Source organism: Equus caballus, chromosome X, assembly GCF_041296265.1.
Source record: "Equus caballus isolate H_3958 breed thoroughbred chromosome X, TB-T2T, whole genome shotgun sequence".
In the NCBI taxonomy this organism is placed as follows: domain Eukaryota; kingdom Metazoa; phylum Chordata; class Mammalia; order Perissodactyla; family Equidae; genus Equus; species Equus caballus.
In genome coordinates this window covers 78,591,580-78,613,557 of record NC_091715.1, presented here as the reverse complement: position 1 = coordinate 78,613,557, position 21,978 = coordinate 78,591,580, and the positions used below count along the sequence as shown (strand labels likewise).

The 21,978-nt window shown below is 35.5% G+C and overlaps 1 protein-coding gene across 1 annotated transcript in view; it reads left to right on the top strand.

Annotated features, from left to right (window-relative positions):
• The first annotated feature begins 217 nt into the window (after positions 1–217).
• The window catches only part of HDX (highly divergent homeobox), a 194,756-nt gene continuing 172,995 nt past the window's right edge, over positions 218–21,978 (top strand). The window contains exon 1 of the mRNA XM_023633281.2: positions 218–280. Within this exon, the coding sequence (XP_023489049.1) occupies positions 257–280 (24 nt within the window). The 5' untranslated portion in view covers positions 218–256. The remainder of the gene's footprint in view (positions 281–21,978) is intronic.

The following is a 21,978-nucleotide window of genomic DNA, read 5'->3' as shown; positions in this document are numbered from 1 at the left end:
TTCCACACAACAAGCACAGAATGTCAGTACATTGCTTAGTCGGTTGAAAGTATTTGATACAAAATAGTTGAGTTTATTTCTACAAGGTATCTAATACAGAATTCTTTGTCCCGAGACTAACAACCTCTAGATGGGTGGGTCCACAAGGGCAGAATCAATTTGTCCAAAATATTTTAATGGGTTGGGCTAAAGCTGCTATTTAAGCAATCAGTTCAGTACAGTTTAGAAGAGCTTCTCTGAAGTAGAGGAGAGTGGAATGGCTGGGACTTCACGATTTAAGGTCAGTCTAGGAGGGAAAATGATTACAAAGTGAAAGTGGAAAGGAGGGAGGGCAAATGTGGAATTAAGAAGGAGCTACATCTTGCAGAGTATCCATTTACAAATTGGTTTCATATTTATGATTTCAGGTGGAGTTTTCTAGTACCCAAAATACTTTCTTTTCCTCTTCTAGATGTATTTCTATCTTTTAATCATTTTCTGACACTAGTAAAGAGAGCTGTGTCAGGTCAAGGCAAAGTAAAGTGTATGTAGTAATTGCTTCAATTTGCCAAACACAAGATGTGGGTCTTGTTTGGTTTGGAGGTTTTGCTGTGTGTGTGTGTATGAGAGAGAGAGAGAGAGAGAAAGAAAGAGACAGAGACAGAGGTGGAACTACTCCTTTTTCCCCCAAGAAAGTAGCTATTGCATATATAGATAGACTCATACTTACTTGGCCATGGGATGATCAGCCATTGTGAGGGTGTATGTAGGAAAGAGAACCAGGCGGTTGGCCTGGGTCTTGGAGCGAGATGCCTGATGCTGAAAGGTTAATACTCCAGTTAATAACTTGGACTTAGATTTGGCAAGGGATAAATCTATAAAGTGCCTTTCACTGTCTTTGTTAAACCTCGGAGTCCTTTTTTTTTTGATTTGCTAGAGAAACCCTCTCCCTGCCAGAGATTATAATTATAATTTGACACATATGACCCATGGGAGGAAGGGAATATCCACCCCTTCCTCTGCATTGCTTCTTATTTTGGCACTGTTTCTGGCAACATGTGAGCTGTACTACAATAACTGTTTCCATTTTTGTTCTCTGAGTAAATTTAGTTAGGTTCACAATGTTTCAAGTTCTACTTATGGTCTTTGTTCTCACACGTTTATCCCTGGCCATCAAATATGGGGAAAAGTTTGACAACCAAGTGGTTCTAGTGTGATATTACACGCACAAAACTATAAAAATCCATCATCTTTTCCCACTTCTTTTAAAGATAAATTCCTGAAATTCCAGTGACTTGGAGAGTGCTATCTAACTGAGAGGGCAAGTATATTAGTTCCTGGTTAAAACTGGGAATATGGAGCCAGAGGGCGTTAAATTTTATGTCTAAGTTTCTCACAGGAAGAGTAGTACATTTTGATTAACATTAGCAAATATGATACTACTTGACTATGCTTATGAGAGGGCATATACCAGGTTAACAGATGAGGGTTTTTTCCAAGGGCAGAGAGAGAGATAATCCAAATAGTTGGCCAGAGGCAAAATTACGCAGTGATATCAGGAGGCTACATAGTGTAGCAAAAAGGGACTAAGACTGAGTCAGAGCTCTGGGTTCTACTTCACACTCTGACTCTGTCTTATTGGCTAATGCAGATCTATTTGCTTAACTTCTCTGGGCTTCAAATTCCTTATTGGTAAAGTAAGATAGTTAAACTAGATAATCATCACGGTCCTCTCTAGCTCTAACATCAAGCAGTTATCTAAATCCAAGAAAATTTTTCTCTCATCAGATTACTGCACTCTGAACCTATGAGATAATGCTCCCTAAGAGCTCTGTTCTTAAAGTCTCATAACTCAAAAACAGGTAAAGTGGGTAAAGGCTCTTTTTACCTTTGTTTGGCATTTAGATAAAACAAATTCCTTATTACTAAACAATTTACAATATATAGATCAAATGCTCAAAAGGGACCAATCCTTAAACGTGGAAAATCAGGTCATTGTATGTCTGAAAGAGCCAAATACCCTAGTACAGAAAGCACCGTCCTCTAATCAAAGAGTAAAACACCATGTCTATTAAGAGAAAATAAGAAAAGATGGAGAATAGAGTTTTTTTAGAAGCTTCAAGTTTTAAAAAATTTTCCTTCACTATTCCTAACCTCTCATTCAATACATGTTCCACAGCCATCACTGTAGTTCAAAACTTCATCAAATTACATCTGTATTACTTCACTAGCCTTCTTACTAATATCTTTTATTCCAATCTTTCTCCTTTTCTCTCCAGCCTGCAGAATTCTACCAAACAAATCTTCCCAAATCTTGATTTGCATTACTCCATCTATCCCTGGCCAAGGAAATTTGTTGATTAACTTGAATCAAATCAAAACACCTCAGCTTGATAAACAAGACCTTTCATTTATGTGTTACCCTATGCCTGTTAACCTTGTCACATTCCTCCCTAACATAATTCTGCTATGGCCAGATTTGCTTTATTAATCCCCTGATCATATTTTGTTTACTCCTGTCTCCATGTTTATCTTAACTGAGTCTGTGCTGCTTTTGTGGGATATTTTCTTGACTAATCCAATGGTATCACATCCTTCTTCAAAATCTACCTTTTGATTCTTCACCTTAAAATCCACCACACTCTGATTACTACACTCATTTCTAACTGGTATTCTAACTCATAATTGATTGGATTTTCTTAAGTAATTTTGATATTTTTTCCCCTAAGTATTACATATTCACTGAAGAAACTGTAGAAAATATAGATATGCAAAAAGAACAAAAGGTAAGACTAGCTTACACCCTAGAACAGAAGTTCTCAAACCACAGTGTGCAGAAGAATTATCTGTGCTGCTTGTTAAAACTTGAGAGTCCCAGGCCCAACCCTCAGATTTTTTGATTCAAGAAGTTTGTAATGGGACCTGAGAAGCTGAGTTCTTCAAGTGCCTGGGTGGTTCTGATGCAAGAAATCTCCAGACCACACTTTGAGAAACACATCTTGAGTACATCAGATGTCCCTATAACACTTCTTCAGATAATCTATCACTATTTTAAGGTCCATGAGAGAAAGAACCATATTTGTCTTGTTTGTCAGTGTATCCTACAGGGCTTTGCAGGTAATAAGTGTTTGATAAATATTTCTTGAAGGAATGGATAAATTGCTTTTATATTTAGTTTTTTTTATTTTATGACTTTTTTCAAATTACAACAGTAATTCATGCTTGTGGGAAAAAATGAACAAATAGAGTACAAAGATATATAAAAGCAAAGCCTAACCTCTGCTTAACACCCTCCACTTCCCTCCCATACTTCTTAAGAAATTAGTGAAAACCTGGTTTGTATCCTAACCCACATTAACCTTGCTATATTAGTTTGTTGAATTATGGAACAATAGGAGTAATTATACCACCAGAAATAGGAACTATTAACATTTCCATATATTTTATTGAAACCTGGACTGTTAGAGCTAATTGGGAATTCAAAGAACCTAAGTTTGACCTCCCTCATTTTACAGATGAAAAAACTTGAGTTCCAGAGAGGAAAATGGTAAATTTGATAAATATATGGAAGAAGACTCATCAGGATTTATATTAGATTTGGTAGACAAAAACAGGGAAAGAGAGGGATAAAAGAATAATTTTCATTCTGGAAGAATAGGTGAATGATGATATCAATGGTGGTAAAGCCACAGTGGTATCTGGGGAATGAACTGAATTTCCTTTTTGACAGGTTAAATTTCAAGTGTAAGGAATTCATAAAAAGGGATTCATTAGGAATTTAACTGAAGTTTGTATTGTAAAGTGGAGAATGGGGACTGGTGAGGGGTTATAAATAAAACATTTTAGTTATAGCTCAGGAGAAACTATCCGTGTGATCTTGAAAAATCATAGTTTTTCTGTCCTAAGTTTCCTCATCTGCAAAATATGAATAAGTCCATTCTGCTAATTTACGAAATGTTGTAAGGAGCACAGAAAATGTATGCAAAAATACCTGTGATGTAATAGGTGCCCATAATCGCATTAAGTGCTCAAACGAATCTGAATAAATGTGAAAGTGCTTTGTAAATTATGAAGAACTCTGTAAATATAAACTACGATGATAGTGATGATTACTCTTACTATTGAATATCTATATTGTGCTATGCTAATAGCTGTATGAAATGAACTGGAATGGCATAATTATGGCCTTTTGAGATATTTACAAATATTCATCCTCCAAGCCTAAGCACATAGGCAACTGCCAAGAAATTTCTACACTTAACATCAAGGAAGAGCTTGGCAATTCCCATGATGTGTGTGTGAGTCTGGGACTGAAGTGTCCATTAACACTTGAGGAATTCCAATCCAGATTTTCTCACTTTGTTTCACTTGAGATAACCTCTTTCTCTTAGCCCTTGGCTTTTTGCAAGTGTAAGGATATTGTGTGCTACTTCGTGGACTGCTGTTATAAACAGATTTTATGTGTCCAACAGGTTAGGACATGTGTTCTTGTGTCATGGTTTAATAAAGAATACTCGACGATCTTTTTCATACCTAAACAACAGAGAGTTCAACACAATGAATTCTTATTGTTCCACATGACAACTTCCCTCTTCCTGTTTTCTTATTCCTCTCCCAACACCACCTTGAATGAATTGAGGCCAACTGGGCATTGTAACATTTCAGAGGTATATCCTCAGTTTCTTCTTGCTTCCCTACCTATTTCTCCTTCTCCCTTCTAGCAAACTTGCCCACAAATACACCCTTCTACCACCACCAAAACCACAACTAACAACAATAAGGAAATGGTTTGTTGTTCTATGTTGTTTGTGTTCAGTTCAGTCAGAACTTTCTGAGTACCTACTATGTGCAAGGCCCTATGCTAGGCTCTATGAGCGACACACAAAAAATTGAACTAGCATTTGTGAGCACCTATTATGTGCTAGACGCTCTGCTAGGGATTATCATAACAACTCTGTGATATAAGTACAATTAACTTCATTTTACTGATGAGTAAACTGAGACTCACGGAAGATAAGAAAACCGTCCAAGGTCCCTGCCCACAAGACATCAATTGTGGTTGGGCAGACAAAGTTTATAAACATAAAACAGTTTACATACATGAAATATTGATACGAGATAGCATGTTATTCTGATTTTAGGAATTCAGAGCCATTGGAGCCCCATATGAGCTTTAGTAATTGGGAAAGCCTTCGAGGAGGACTTAAGACCTGAATTGAGTATTGAAGAACATGTAGAACTTGAATAGTCATGATGGCAAAAGAACGTACTACAAAATAAGAGAAAAGAGTTGTGGGAGTTGACATTATGTGTTTAACAAGAAAACCAATATGACTAGAGCAGAAGCATCTTCTTGGGGAGAAATAGGAAGGGGCCACACTTTGGAGTGCTTTAAAATTCTCCTGGCAATGAGGAGGGCAATAAATGTAGGTTTTTAATCAGGTTTGAATAAATACTTATTTATTCAATAATTATTTCTTGAGAGCCAACTATGTGTAAGGCATAGTGACATGATGAAAGTAGGGAAGATAAATCTGATAGCAGTGTGTGGGGTAGATAGAGGAAAGAGACAAGTAATAAGGAGACCAGTCAGAAACTTGCCAGAATCCAGTCATGAACTGATTTAAGGCCATGGCCTAGGATATTAAGAGCCTTAAAGGAAAGAAAGAAGGAATTTCAGGTACATTTTGAAGGAGGAATAGATAGGACTTGGTCATTGTACATGCTGCAGAAAGGACTATGGCAGGTAAGAAATAAGGTAGTGTCAAAACCATCTCCAAGTGTTCATGTTTGGGTGACTAGTAAATGTCATTCATAAAAACAGATAACTTGGGAATAGATACTAATTTAGAGGTAAGATATAAGGGAATGAAAACTTGAATTCTAGACATATTGTTTGAAGTGAAAGTGGATCCTTGCAGTGGAGATTTCTGGGGTGCTAGAGTGCTAGAATAGATTGGGGCACTATGCCTAGCTCAGGCTATGGAATCCTAAAGATTAAGGTCACCAATCATCTGATAAAAGTGATTACCACATACCACTGCAATGCTTCCAGGTGAGAATGTCTCCAGCAACTTTTTTTCCGCCTTTAAAAAAATATTTTATTGAGGTCATGTTGGCTTACAATATTGTGTAAATTGCAGGTGTACCTCACTATATTTCAGTTTCTGTGTAGACTGCATTGTGTTCACCACCAACAGTTCAATTTTTATCTGTCACCATTCATGTGTGCCCCTTTACCCCTTTTGCCCTTCCCCCACTCCCTTCTCCTCTGGTAACCACTAATCTGTTCTTGTCTATGTGCTTTTTTCTCTTCCACATATGAGTGAAATCATAGGGTGTTTGTCTTTCTCTGTCTGACTTATTTTGCTTAGCATAATACCCTCAAAGTCCATTCATGTTTTTGCAAATGGCATAATTTTGTCTTCCTTTATGGCTGAGTAGTATTGCATTGTGTGTATATGTATATATACACACGTCTTCTTAATCCATTCATCCATTGATGGGCACTTGGGTTGCTTCCATGTCTTGGCTATTGTGAATAATGTTGCGATGAACATAGAGATGCATATCTTTTTGAATTATTGATTTCATGTTCTTTGGATAAATACCCAGTAGTGGGATGGCTGGATCATATGGTATTTCTATTTTCAATTTTTTGAGAAATCTCCATGCTGTTTTTCATAGTGGCTGCATCAGTTTGCATTCCCACCAGCAGTGTATGAGGGTTCCCTTTTCTCCACATCCTCTCCAATACTTGTTATTTCTTGTCATTTGAGATTAGGTCTCTTGCCTTAGCCTCATAATGAGAATTCTGCAACTATAGACTTAGTCTACAATTCATGCTCATTTATTCCTGATTTTTACTTCCCTTCTCTCTACTTTGTGCACTAATTCAAAAGCACAAAGAACATTACATTTACATTCATGCATCATGTTTCCTTTTTAAAAGTACCTACCATGCCTAGGGGCTGGCCCCATGGCCGAGTGGTTAAGTTTGCGCACTCTACGTCAGCGGCCCATGGTTTCGCTGGTTCGGATCCTGGGCGTGGACATGGCACTGCTCATCAGGCCACGTTGAGGCAGAGTCCCACATGCCACAACTAGAAGGACCCACAATTAAAAATACACAACTATGTGCTGGGGGGGTATTTTGGGAGATAAAAGCAGGGGTAAAAAAAAGGATTGGAAACAGTTGTTAGCTCAGGTGCCAATCTTTAAAAAAAAAAAAAGTACCTACCGTGCCTCAATGCAAAATTGACAACTTAGATTACAACCCACTATACCTTTGGCATGTGTTTTGGCTACTAGGGTACGTTATATAATCTATGAGGCAAAATGCCATCTGTTGAACAATTATTGTTAATATGAATTGAACATCATGCATTTGTTGTCTATAACTAAGAAATTAAATTTTCTAGTGTTTGCAAGAATAGACTCCTGCAAGCTTGTCATAAAAAGTAATTTCTTACTTTATTTCTTAGAGGAAAAGCTACATAGTGTAGTAGTAAGAACACTGGCACAGAGTCCAGAGATTTGAAACCTATCCCTTGATCTATTATTAAAGAGCTATGTGACCTTGGCGAAGAGTCTTTCTTACCCAGGGGACAAGTTCCGTGATTCTTTCCAGCTCCAACACTTTACAGTTTAATGAAAATTATTTCTAAAGAATACTTTCAGTTCACTGTCATGTATTTGTCTATTTGAGAAGAAAATAACTTTCTGTGGAACACCTGTCAGTATAGATTCCAATAATTTCTACTATGGCTGCTTCCAAATTTTCATTCATAGATGCACATATAATGCTCCTAGCTTAATTTTACCAAATGGGTCAACTAATTCAGTGACTTACCATTCTATTTGATAGGACAGAAGTAGAGTGGGAGTAGGACCCAGTGGTTTTTACATACCTATCTTCCTCTCACACATGACAGTAAAATGTATGTAACAACCTGACAACCTTTATTGACAAAACATTTTTTGCACTTGGAATTCTTTTTTCCCTTGATATCATATATCTCAGCTAATGGACTTGAAATGACCGTCTCTAAGTTGCCTGATAAAATGTGTCATTTGGAATGAAAAGAGAAAAAGCATTGTTATATGGCAATTTTGTACTTTTGTGGATGTAGTATAGCCTCAGTAATATGGAAAATTGATGGATGGTAGTGTGAATGGCAGCCTACTTACACAGCGCACATTGGAAGTTTATGTCTGTCTTAACATTTAATTCCTATTATATGAACCAAATCACAAAGTATTCATAAAGGATGAAGCATTGGGATGACTTTTATTTGTTCTAGAGTTCCCAGTAATTACCAAGCCCTGATAATTAAAATAATGCTATTGTTCTAAAGCAAGGCCAGCAATCAAGAGACTTAGTGGAAAGCATGGCCACCTGTTGCCATAGCCTTGTGTTTCATTTATTCATGTTTTCGTTCAATAAACATTTAGTAAATGTCTACTGGGAATATGGCAGTAGAGTAAAAAGACATAAAAAATCTATGCCCTTATGATGTGTACATTCTTAACAGCAGGAGAAGACAATAATAAACAACATAAACAAAATAAACAAATATAACATAATATGTTAGTGCTTTGGATAAAAATCACGCAAGAAAGGAGGACAAAGAGTGCTAGAGCTGGAAAATTGTAATTTTAAATAGGTTAGTCATAAAATGCCTCACCAAAGAGGTGAATTTGACTGAACACTTGTGAAAATCTGAGGAAAGAACTTTCCTTGTGGAGGGAATAGTTAGTTTAAAAACTCTGAGGCAATATTATTCTGCCTGCTGTGTTAAGAAGAGTGGCCTTTTCCCCCTTCCTCAGCATATTAGGCCTTCTCCTGTCCTCAGAACTTTTGAGCTTACTTTTTCCCAGAAGTAGTCAGAGAGGCAGATTTTGTAGCCGGGCCAGGCCCCTAGAGTACAAGAAAAGCTGCATTTAAAATGAGTCTGACAAAAAAGACCACCATTTCCCTGGTGGCTAAAGAGGACAGCTGAGCACTCCCTATGACATTAATTGAAGAGAGAAGAAGGTTACCTCCACTTTCCTGAAATACCTTTGAGTTAGAACATGCGTTTTAATTTCATGTTACCTTTTTCACTGTGTCCATTGAAAATCCTGCTGTAGAGCTTATGCAGTCGGTTCTAAATGCAAAGAAGGTGTTTGGGAGCAGGGAAACCATTGTTTGTAGAAAGCATCTGAGTTAACCCACAACTTAGTGCTCCAGCAGGTAGAGCTGTCTGAGTCAGGACTCATAGCAGTAGTCTGAGTTCAGTGGGGAAATTAGGGGGAAGCAAGTTTGGTGTCAAGGTGTCAGGCAATGAAATCCTGAAGAGGGTGAGCCAGAAACCAGGAGTTTGGAAATCTTGTGAAAAGTAAGGCAGTAACAAACGAAGTGTTAGAAGAAACTAGACTTGATAAATGTCTTCCACCTATACCCTTTCTAGGTGATCACATACAGTGGCATGGCTTTAAATATCATTTGTACTCTAATGACCAACATGTTAATATATCCAGTCTCTACCTCTCCTCTTGTCTTCAAACTCATATATCCAACTGTCCAATTTATATCTCCACTTGATTTAGAATAGATATCCAAACTTAACATGGCCAAAATGGAACTCTTGATTTCCACCCCTCCAGCCTGCCCCTTCCTCAGTCTTCCCCATGTCAATAAATGGTACCTCTACTCACCTGGTTCTTCAAACAAAAATCTAGACATTCCTGATTCCTCTCTTTTCCTCACTGCTAGCTATCCCCTCCCCATATTTAGTCCATTAGCAAGTCCTATCAGCTATACCTTCAAAATATATCCTATGTCCTCCTCTATGTGTCTCCACTACCAATAAATAGTCAAATCCAACATCAACTGTCACCAGGACTACAGGAATTATCTCCTATCTGATTTTTCTGATTCTATTGTTGCTCTTCCCCTTCCTCTTTATACAGAGCTATAGTCACCTTAAAGCGTAAATTGTATCAAGTCATTGCCCAACTTAAAACCCTCCAATGACTTTCCATTACACTTAAAATACCATCCTTATCCCTTACCATGGCCTAGAAGATCTGACCCCTGCCTACATTTATGACCTAATTACTTATCACTCTTCCTTTTGCTCACTATGCTTTATTCAAACCGGGCTTTTTCTCTATGCTTTGAACATATCAACTTTGCTATTACTACTCCATGAAATTATCTGCTCCCAGATTTTCATATGACTGGCATCTTGTCTTTCATGTCTTAGCTCAAATGAAACCGTCTCAGAGAGGTTTTCCCTGCCTATCCTCTCTAAGTAGTCTCCTGTAACCCTAAGTCAGTATCTATCATTTTTCTCTGTTTTACAGTTCCCATTAGAGTTCTTAATCATATATCAAAATTATTTTATGTGTTTACGTGCTGACTTGTTTCTGCCTCTACTTGAATGTAACCTCCATAAGGGGAGGAATGTTGTTTGTTGTGTATACTACTATATTTTTAGCACCCAGTGCCTGTCATATAATAGATACTCAATAGCCAATTATTGACTGATCAATGAAAGAATGAGTGTATGAACCAGGGAAATTTGCTATCTAAGTTCTAGCTGCTTCTATTACTTCCTGTTCCAATGAGAGAAATCTGATACCAGATTAGAAGGCTAAGAAACTAGCATTTTTCTGAGAAGACAATGAAGATACCACAGTTATTATTATCTATTCAGAATCTCAGTTAGAGGGATTGTCAGGGCCACTGTGTCAAATATAAAAAAAATCTTTAAAGTCCAACAAGCAGCTAAGCTAGGTTTCTGCCCAGGTATCAATCCCAGAGAATGAGGAGTTATGTGAGATTTGTAATCATACGAAGAATGCAATTCTAAAATATTTAGGCTAAAAGATGATACCTTTCTCTGATGAGTTTAGAGTAGTGGAAAGCCTAGAAATCAGCAAGTATTGTTCCAGAAATGTAGAGTTTTCTCCAGATTTCTATATCACAGCTGTGTCTTGTGGCATAGCTGCCTAACCTCAGGTGGGATAGATGTAGAAATGACAATATACTAATTGGCTTTCCTAAGGCTCGGGGATGAATTATAGGAAGGACCTGCTGTTGTAAAAGCTATGATGAGGGACTTCGCTCAGATCACAGCAAATCACCAGTCTCGTTAAACTCCCATGAGATTCCAACATCTTTGAAAATGTACAAGAAAATGGATGCTGATACTGCTATGTTAGGGCAGGAATTTATGTTGAGGGCTTTTAAGTAATTACGAGATTATCTTGTTTTTTTTGACAAAAGAGAAAGCAGAGACATCAATTCTGTGCCTATTTAGATATGTGCTAAAGCAGCTCCTATAACTCCATGGCTTTCAAATATAACCACACTTCTTTTTCTTACTTCTTATTCATCACACAAATATTTTAGTGTCTACTTTACTTTTCTAATTATGGTTAGTTTTGCCACTACATACATGGCATTAAAAGTAAAAATTAAATGGATGAGTTTGGGGATTTTTAAGATATTTAGAAAACGCATTTGACTGTAGTAGGATCTATATCTATTTAAAATTTTTGACAGATTTAGACTCATTAATTATTTTCCTGCTTGACTGCAACTACTTTACTCTAATTTTCAAGTGGTTTTACAGTTGGCACCATAGTTAATAGCTTCAGCCTCTTCCAAAGCACCAACAGGATTTATGACTTCTTGCTTTCTCTTATATTGGTTAAAGAACGGTGGGCAATGAAAAGGTATGATCATTTGGAAATTCTTCAGATTCAGAGAAACTAGTTAATATGAAAGTTCTGGCTAAAGACTAAAGATATTTCATTGATTATGTTGAAATATCCTTTCATAGTGGCAAATTTTTTCTCAGTAATTGATTGCATTTTTATCTCAGGGTACAGGATGACAGCAATATTACCTCTGATTTATTTTATCACTTTAGGACTGTTTCCAAAATTTTTTTTTCATGATGCCTAGAGAGAACCATTTCTTGTGATACCGAGGGGAAATGAGAAATGTTTTCTCTTTAAAGATGGCTATAATGTTTACCTCACTTATTAACAAAGTCCATCATGATACAATCCATTAGTGCCCTAACCCTGTGGAGAAGAGTTAAAACTTTGAAAAGGAAAATAATGTCTCAGATAAATCATTTTTATGACTCTACCTTTGGGGAATTCTGAGTCAGTACACTTTACATAACCACTTATTTAAAAAGTGCTGCATTTGGAACAGATAAAACTGAGCAGACAAAACTGTAGTGCAGCAGTTAAAGATGTCTATGTTGTAGGCCTTTTTCTATCTTCTTCTAAGTATGCAAAATCCCAAAAATACAGTACCCTAAAACCAAATTGTTGTATGGACCTTATTAAAACAAAATGAGAAAACTAGATATTCTTAATTTCAAGACACAGGACCCCACAAATTTGTTTTCAACATCCACACAGCCTGCTATGTGAGTGATGTACCCATTTTCATACTCATTAGTAATGAAAACTGAAAACATATCTATCACATTAAGCTTTCCCGGTAATTCATATGTTCACCAACTAAGCCAGAGGTTAGGGCTGATTGTGCTAAACCCCTCTAGTTTCCTGTCATCAATGTTTCAAAGGCATTGGTTTCCCTCTGACCCCTCCTTGTGTTCTCTGAATTTCACTACTAAGTCAGGTTATTCTGGCTTTATTGAAAGTCCCCTTAAGTTTACAGAGATGTTACTTACACTGATTTTTATACTTAGGGAGCCTGAACTATCCATTTCACATTTTGTCCATAGTCAAAGGGTCTGAGTAGACCAATGGCTGCCACAAGTCTTCCAAAGATCACAGGCACATTAATTATCTGTTGATATGGGTCCTTAATAAATGGTTTAGGAGAGCATCAGCCCTGGAATAAATATTTATTGCACATCTATTCAAAATCTGATTGACACTGCACTGGGAGCAATACTTTCAGAGAAGTGTGTGTGTATATATATATATATATATATATATATATATAAACTCTTGCCATAGACAATATTACAGTCTATACAGAGACAGACACTAGTGAAAAGTTAAAATACAAAATAACTATACAGAAGGCATCATTAAGCATTAAATGAGCAGTGCACACAATGAGGCCTGCAGCAGCTCGTTGGAGGGAGTGATCACTGTAGCTTGAAATCAGAGAAGGCTTTTTGGAACAGGTAAGACTTGTGTTGGGTAGGTGACAAATAGGACTTATTTTTCCATCAGCATTAAATAATGTTGTAAATACAAATTCAGATTTCAGAATTACCATGCTATTTTGCTCAGCTGCTTTAAAAAACAATATAAATCTTATGACTTTTCAAAATATTTGTATACCTTTGCACAGTATTAATCTTCAAGATTTATGCATTCAATATCACATTATTTTTCACTTTTTGATATATTGCTTCACAGTTTTCAAGTTTCATGTATGTGTTTGTTATCCAGGTCCTCCGTAACCGTGAGCCGAGACAGTGAAGGTTTCAGTAGCAAGGATTGTCAGTAGCATCCTCTGTTCTTTCTTCTCCTTCCCCTCAACACCCAGGCAAGCTTTAGAAAATACTTAAAAATCATGTCATGAAAAGTCACATTTTAACTGCAGCAGGTAATTACACAAAATCTGATTTAGGGTGCAGTTTTTCATTCGTATGTGAATCTAAGTTAATTGTATGCAAGTCTTGCCCCAGTATGTTGTAATCTCCTTGAGAACTGAGACCATATTTGATTCATGTTTGTATAATCTCTCCCCATTATACACATGTTACGTGGTGGCCTCTCAATAAATGTTTATTAAACTGAATCCAATGTTAATGGTATGGATGTGGGAGAGAGTAATGGCAAAATTCATGAGAAATTAACAAATAAGCAATTTAAATTCAATATCCTATTTGGAAATATTTTTATTGGGTGGAAGTATGTGGACAATACATATTCAATTTGCTGATCACATTTTCTATTAAATACCCATTTATATTCTTAGCATCCAGCCAGATAATGTGACATTTAAAATAGTTTATTTAAAAAAATGCATGGCTAGGGGCCGGCCTGGTGACATAGTGATTAAGTTCACATGCTCCACTTTGGCAGCCTGGGGTTCACAGGTTCGGATCCCAGGGGCCGACCTAGCACTTCTCAACAGGCCACACTGTAGTGGCATCCCACATAAAATGGAGGAAGATTGGCAACAGATGTTGGCTCTGGGCCAGTCTTCCTCACCCTCCCCCCCCCCAAAATACTTACCTATACTCATACATACGTAAAACTTTCTTGGGAGAATATACTTGCTTTTCTAATGTTTGCTTAATAGCAATTGAAAGGCTAATTTAAATAAATTCTATTTCTCATCATCTTCACTAAATTACTTTAGTGAGATGATGTACAAGAAACTATTAGATATTTTTAAAACTCATCAATACCTAGTTGTATGAAGCTTTCCAATACTATAGACTTAATTTACTCATTCTATGTGTCCCATATTATCAAAGTAAATAATGACTTTGTTTTTGTAGATAATAGAGTGAAAAATCTACTTCTTTTGCTGAATCTCTTCAGTCTGGGATTAACATACTTTTGAAAGAACAAAAGTAAAGGCAGACCTCATAAGTACTTCTAATATAAATTTATTTGATGGGAGCTCTAATTACTCCTTCCTTACAACATAAAGCTTTAAAAGTGATATCATAATTATATAAATCCAAATTAAGAAGAGAACAATTTGGGCCCTCAAAATATATTGCTGGACAGAAAAATTAGAGCCATATCTTTTGTACCACCTAGCTGAGTCACATAAATGTTGAATTTATACAGATAGGTTGCATGTTTTACAACTTTGATAATGCAAACCTATTCAAATTCATTTTGAAAGCTATCTTATCAATTTTAACATTGATATTATGAATCCACGTTGATTTAATTATCATATCCACAATTCTAGCTATAATTGTTGAGCCAGAATTTTGTGGAAGTAAGAATGCTCATTCAAATTCCAAGGTGATTTTGGGATGAGCCCACTAATTAGACATTTCCTTTTCAAGTAGTGAAAAAGAAACTTGCTCATCTTGTTATTTAAATTTTCTCCAGGTTGTACAAGAGAAAACATGTGTACATGAAATGTGATTCTTGACCAATGACATTCTTCCAAAATTTAGGTTGAAATGAATTTTTAAAAACAAGGTCGTAAAGGTTTTAGAAATATCTTTATTGTCATTTAATTATTTCAATACATTGAAGCTCTAAATTTCTTTTTTTTTTTTTGAGGAAGATTAGCCCTGAGCTAACATCTGCTGCCAATCCTCCTCTTTTTGCTGAGGAAGACTGGCCCTGAGCTAACATCTGTGCCCATCTTCTTCTATTTTATATGTGGGATGCCTACCACAGCATGGCTTGCCAAGTGGTGCCATGTCCACACCCGGGATCCAAACTGGTGAACCCCAGGCCGCCGAACCAGAATGTGCGCACTTAACCACTGCGCCACGGTGCCAGCCCCATGAAGCTCTAAATTTCTTTTAGGATTCAACTAATGTAAAATGAATCTGATGCCACTTTTAAATGTATTCTTTAATGTCATATGACAGTTGCCAGTAGCTCTATTATGTCAGGTTTAAGTATAATACTCTGGTCTGGGAATATATACTTAAAACATCCTTCTGAATTCCTGAAAAACCTACCAATTGTGACATCTTTGCTCCAAAGTGCTATTCATAGCAAGGTAAAACACTGAATATAATTTGTACGTTCTATCACATCTGGAGTAAATTTTGATAACAGAGAATATTCATTAGTTGATTGGGATACAGATTTACAATTTTAAAATAATTACTAAAGTTCATTCAGTCAATCAAGAACTTTTTGCCCAGTCTGTATCTTCTTGAAAGGCCATTTCTCTTCTTCTCCACCTTATACTCTTCTACTAACCATTCACGACTCAGTTCAAATCTGACAACATTCATTCATCCAGTCATTCAATAAGTGTTTCTTAGGTTTCTACTGTGTGCCAAGCACTGTGTTAGATATGTGGTGAGCAAACCTAGAAATAATCTCTGAAGTCATAGAGTTTTAAGTTTATCAGCAGAGACAATCGAACAAGTACCCATAACATACAAAATAACTGTGAAGGTAACATGGTATTCTGAGAGCTTAGAAATGAGTTACTACACTCTTGAGAATTTTGCCTCATTTCTTCCCAGGTAGTGTTAGTCAGTCCCTTCTCTGTGCTCCACTCACCTTCCTGTGCTGTCATAGTATTTGGGTATATATTTCTATTATAGCACTTATCTCCTTACACTAGAGGCGTTTCTTCATATGACTATATCTCTTATAAGACTGTAAGCTCAGGATGTGAAGAGAGACAGATGTAGGTTCAGATTCTGTTTCTGCCATTTGGAGGCTATGGCCTTGGGAAATTTACTTAACCTCTCTGAACTGCTGTTTACTCACCTGTAAAATGGGGATGATTATACCTTCCTGGGAGTGTAAGAATTCAGTCATATTATGTAAAACAGCTAGCATAGAGCTGGGAATAAATTTTCTTCCGTAATAGTCAGAGGCCTTTTGCATCCATTTTTGTTCCTTAAACAATACCTAATCCATCATAGCTGTCCAATACATGTTGCTAAATGCATTTTCAATACAGAACAGAACATCTCCACTTCTAGACAGAAAGTAATTCTTGAGACTATATAGTAAAGCATATTGTGAAATTCAGACTGCATATGAAATGCATCTTGATGTTCTAGAGCTGCTAAATAATTCTGTTTTAACATTAGAAGATACTGTTGAGCACATAGGTAAATTTTTTAATAAGAAGCTGACCTTTCTTGAGCAGCCCTAAATGAGAGAAGTAGAAACATTCAAAAGGGAGAAAATGGCTGGCTACATTTATTAATCAACAATTACCCAATTTTGTGTCAGGCAAGAAAAATGTAAGATATGATTTCTGCATTTAGAGAACCTACAATTTAGTTGAGAAAACTGACTTATAAAACTACTATAACAATTAAGTGCAATATTTTATACTGCAGGTTCTCAGTGTGGTAGGAGTCCAGGAAAGAGAAAAATCAGTGTGAGCTGCAAAAGGTTAGGAAAGGCTATTAGTTAAGGCTTCAAATGAAAAGGTGATTTTATCAGGCCTAGGAATACAAATGCAAAAAAAGAGAGATTATTTTTAAGATCTTCATTACACCACTAATCTTTGCTTTACAATTCCATACTTGAAAAAAGAAATTGATTTATACCTCACACATTTAAACCAAAATATTTCTTCTCATAGTTGACACAAAATGCTTCTTCACATAAGGACTGTTATAAAGCATTTATAATTCATAGTAGCACTATGTGTTATATATAATAATAGTCATATTCCCCATTTAAGTGCTTCACTATTACATTATATTATGAAATTTGATATTAGTTACAAATTTGGAAACCTCACTTGCAACTATGTAACTCTTTGATTATGAAATAAACCAACTTCCAATAACAGAACTATTTGTGTTAAAATGGATGCACATTAAAAATATTAAATTGCACTACCAAGTGTCATTTTAAAGACAAATGTTGAGTTTTATTAAAATCAAATTCATTTATTTTTAATTTCTAGCATCTTGTCACTTTTTGTTTCTTAAGAATTTTCTACTTTAACTATTTTTCACCAGTATATTTTAATGGAAACAGTAAGTGGGGGGAACTTAAGGATAAATAAGTTTTAGAAAATTGGAGTTCCCATTGTATGGCTGGGTATGCATTCATGTGGACAAGATTGAGGTAATCTTAGAGTATGGCTGTTTCAATCTTTGGCAGAAACTAGTGTAATATTATGTATAAATCTATCTTGCGAGACTATGAATACGCATCATCTTTCCCATGTTATACGTCAATAGTCTGTGTTATGAGCTTCTCTATAATATAAAAATAACAAACCAAAACTCCCCAAAACATACATTATTCTAGAACAGATAATAAAAATGTTGACACATTTTAGAAAACAGTCATGGAATAAAGAAACAAATGATTCAATTTAGGAAATATTAATTATTTTTGAGGAATAGAGTATGAGTTCCTCCTGAAACTTTAAGTTGTGGAGGGATAGAGTTACTTTATAGGGAAATAAGAAGATGCAACCATAGATGAGAGCTCCAAATCCTTCATTTTATATTAACTTGGTTAATGCAAGGGAATGGATGACTGGGCAATCCAAAGCATCAAACAATATAACCACCACTCCAATTTGGATTAACACTGTATTTCTTGTGTGCATTTCTTGGTTGAGTAGATGGCTTCCTTGAACATTGGATGTGAGTATGTGCATATGTGAGAAATAATATCTTATATAATTTAAGGTTAATCATTATTAAATACATTATTTTATAAACTAAAAACATATTCTCTTTTGTAATTCAAGAAGACACAGTTATAAAACACCTTTCTATATGAAGAGCTATGTGGTACGTGATAAGATGCATAAGATATAGTCCTTGTCCACCATTTTACAAGCTGGTGAAAAAGAAATGTGTACACACAAACTATCACAATACCAAGCAGATGGTGACAAGTGCTATAGTTAAGAATGCAAAAACATTCCTCATAATACTTTCTTATATAAGACCCAGAATAAAATATTCAAATGTATTTCTGTAAAGACGATTTTGAGGAATTTATCTACTTTGGTCTGGATAAGTAGCTTTCTGGGGCTCTTAGTATAAGGATACAGCTTATAAATCCTAAAGGACTGAATCTTTAATGTGTCCCTTCAACTATCTCGAATATCAAAAGCTTCAAGTAGGATTATGACAGAAAGCAGACTGTGATTGAGTTTGCCGTATTGATGACAAAAAGGAACTTAAACTACAGAGCATGTTATCAGTGGTACAAAGTGCTATGAGAGCATAAATAAGAAAGAAACAAAACATAAGGCAGAGCTTCTGTGGTGAAGGGTTTGGGTAAAATTTCACAAAAAATGTGCTATTATTTAAGTTTGGTGCAGGGTGTGATATAGTTCGAGTGTAAGATATGTGGGAGTTCACAGAAGAGAATATAGACGGTGGAAACTAGAAGGCAGGTTAGGAACGGATTATGGAGGACCTTCACTACTGCTGTGGGAGTTTGGGCTTTATGGTGTAGGCAATAAAAATCCTTGAGTATCAGCATAGTAAAAATGAAGCCACATTTTTAGATAGTTTTTTTTTCTGCAGGCAATGTGAACACTGTATTGAAATAGAAAAGAATTAATGGTGTGAAAAACAATTGCGGCCATTGTAATAGCCCAGGTTAGAAACTGTGAGAGCCTAGACTATGATAATGTTAGCACACATTTAAGGAAAGGGACAGATGTAAGAAAGATTGCAAAGGCAAAATCAAAAGGACTTTACAACTATTTCGATGTGAGGAAGTGAAGTAAAGAGTATATGGTGGCCCTAGATTCCTGTGAAGATGGCAATGTCATTAATAGATTTTGCGGATACAGCAAGAGATATAAACGTGAAGAAGGTGAATTCCATTTTTGATGTGTTAAGTTTAAGATATCAATAGACACTCAGAAGGCATTAGAAATATAGCTCTGTAGATCAAAATAGGAAGTCACAGGGTGAGAGAAGAAACACTTACGATTAATTATTATCAACAATAATGGTAGTAAGAAGTTTTTTGAAAAAGCATGATACTTCTCTCAATGGACATTTTCTTTAGGATATTTTTAGGATTCTGAAGGAGGGTAGAGATAGTTTTATTTGATAACATGATTGTCTCTATGCTGCCAAAGTTAAGTATGCTATTTCTAAGGTAACTGCAGGTTTTATACTTTTCATCTAAATATCAATCATTTACAAAGAAAAATATTTGTAATGCTATAGACAATTATCTAATTCTAGAATTGATCCATGCTGTTCATCTTTGAGGAAGAAGAAATAGTAAGAATATATATTTGTATAATAATTAAAGTCCTTTTGGTGCATGAATCATAAGAAACAATAGCCATGATCTTTAACAGTTATCCATGAGTAATATTTGGACCAAGGATGACTGACAATTTCTTACTTGAGAAAAAGAAATCTGAAGGCTTTAAAGTAAGTCAATGTTTCATAATACTGAATTAGATATTAGATTAAAGGTTAAAAGCATATCGTGTGTAATAAAAAGTGGATATGTAAATCTTTCATGGGAGATCTTTCTAGGACAGTTCATTGAACTGCCTTTTAATTGATCTCACCTGAACCACAAAATTGACTGCTTAACTCCAAGCTGTTATTGCATGTAAATTTCTCTTTTACTTAAAAGTAACTTTTCCCTCTATCTTCTGAGTCAGTCTTCTGAGCTGAATTTGCAAAAGTGTCCAGGGCTGAAATACAAACCCCTAGAGAGAGCTTAAGTTAAATAAAATTGTTGGCAGAATTACGCTGATGGTTGTGAGTGTAATGAAATGCTTCTTTGTCTTTTGAGGGGGTAGGGGGGAAATTAGTAAAGAAAGGTCTCAGTAACTGAGAAAAACCTCAGTGTCTTTTATATAGGAGGTTAAGTCTGGATATGTTGTCTTCATGTGCAAGTGAGAACATAAGAAAAAGCATCATGCTGCTATGAGGACAGGGGAGGCCTGGAAATTCAGTTTTCTTCTGCAGACATTTGCTCTGCAATGACCACTGCAATAAGTTCTGTGATGATATCAATCTTACTGTGAGCCAGCCCAGAAAAATCATTACAGCAAAGTAGGGGCTATGTGATTCTCACACCCCAGCTCTAGCCATCTTAGGCAAAAAATGTGTTATTCCCCAGAATGAAAATATCTTGTTTTAAAACCCAATTTCCTTATAAACTTTGCATCATATATCTAAATCCTAAACTACAAAATGACTAACAGCAATTTCAAGTGGCATTGGACTACATAACATACAATCAAACAATACTATTTTTCTAGCATCATCTTCTCAAAAACAGAGGCTACTTAAATGTGTACATGAGATACTGGAAAGCTTGCCAGTAGATGGCATGTCATTTTATTACCTATATGGTAAAAGTATTTATCACTTTTCTACAAAGGTGAAATTGGAAAAAAAAACTTCAGAGGTCAAAAATATATCTTTAAAATTGAGAGCTCTATGTTAAAATTGATCGTGAGATGTATGTTTTGTTAGTCTTTACTGAGTCCACTAAAAATAAAAAACCGCAATTTTAATGATTTAAATTATCAAATTAAAATGTGGAAACCATACCTATAACCATCAACCTATAAGTGGCCTGAAACTTGGTCTCCTCCAAATACTTGTCTGAGACGTCTCATCCTTTCTGGTAGCGATGAGGCAAAAATAATGTGGATCTGAGTCAAACCACTTGGTTTCCAACCTGAACTATGTCACTTATTAGCTATATGGCCTTAAGCAAGCCAATTAATATCTCTGAAACTCAGTTTTGCCCTATGTAAAATAGGAATGTAACACCCACTTCACAGAGTTATTGGAAAACCAAAAGAAAACTACAAAACCAAAAGAAAATTCTAAACAGTCCAGTAGTTTTATAAAGAGTGCTTTCTTTCCTATGTATTGAGAAAAGATGGACAAATTATTCAAGAAATGATTTTATGACAATTATTTGAAAAAGTGATTTTAATTCCTAGCTCATATCATACACCAAAACAAATTTTAAATAAATTTAAGAGCTAAATATAAACTTTGAAACTATAAAATATCAAATAAAATATAAAAGAATGATATATTACCTGATCTATATCAATGAAGATATTTCTAGGTATTCAAAAAAGTGGGAAACAATTAATGGATTTGAAAACAACAAAAACAAAAGCAAATAATAGACTGGAAAAAATATTTGCAATGTATATTATAGGTAAAGGATTAATGCCCATACAGAAGGGTGCTTACAAGCCAATTAAATAAAGACCAACTCTTGATTTTCAAAAAATGAGCTAAGATCATAAATAAGCAATTCACAAAAGAAGAACTGTTTTAAAAAATTACAGCAATCTAAGAAACGCAAGGTAAAATTGAATGTCATTTTTCCCTTATG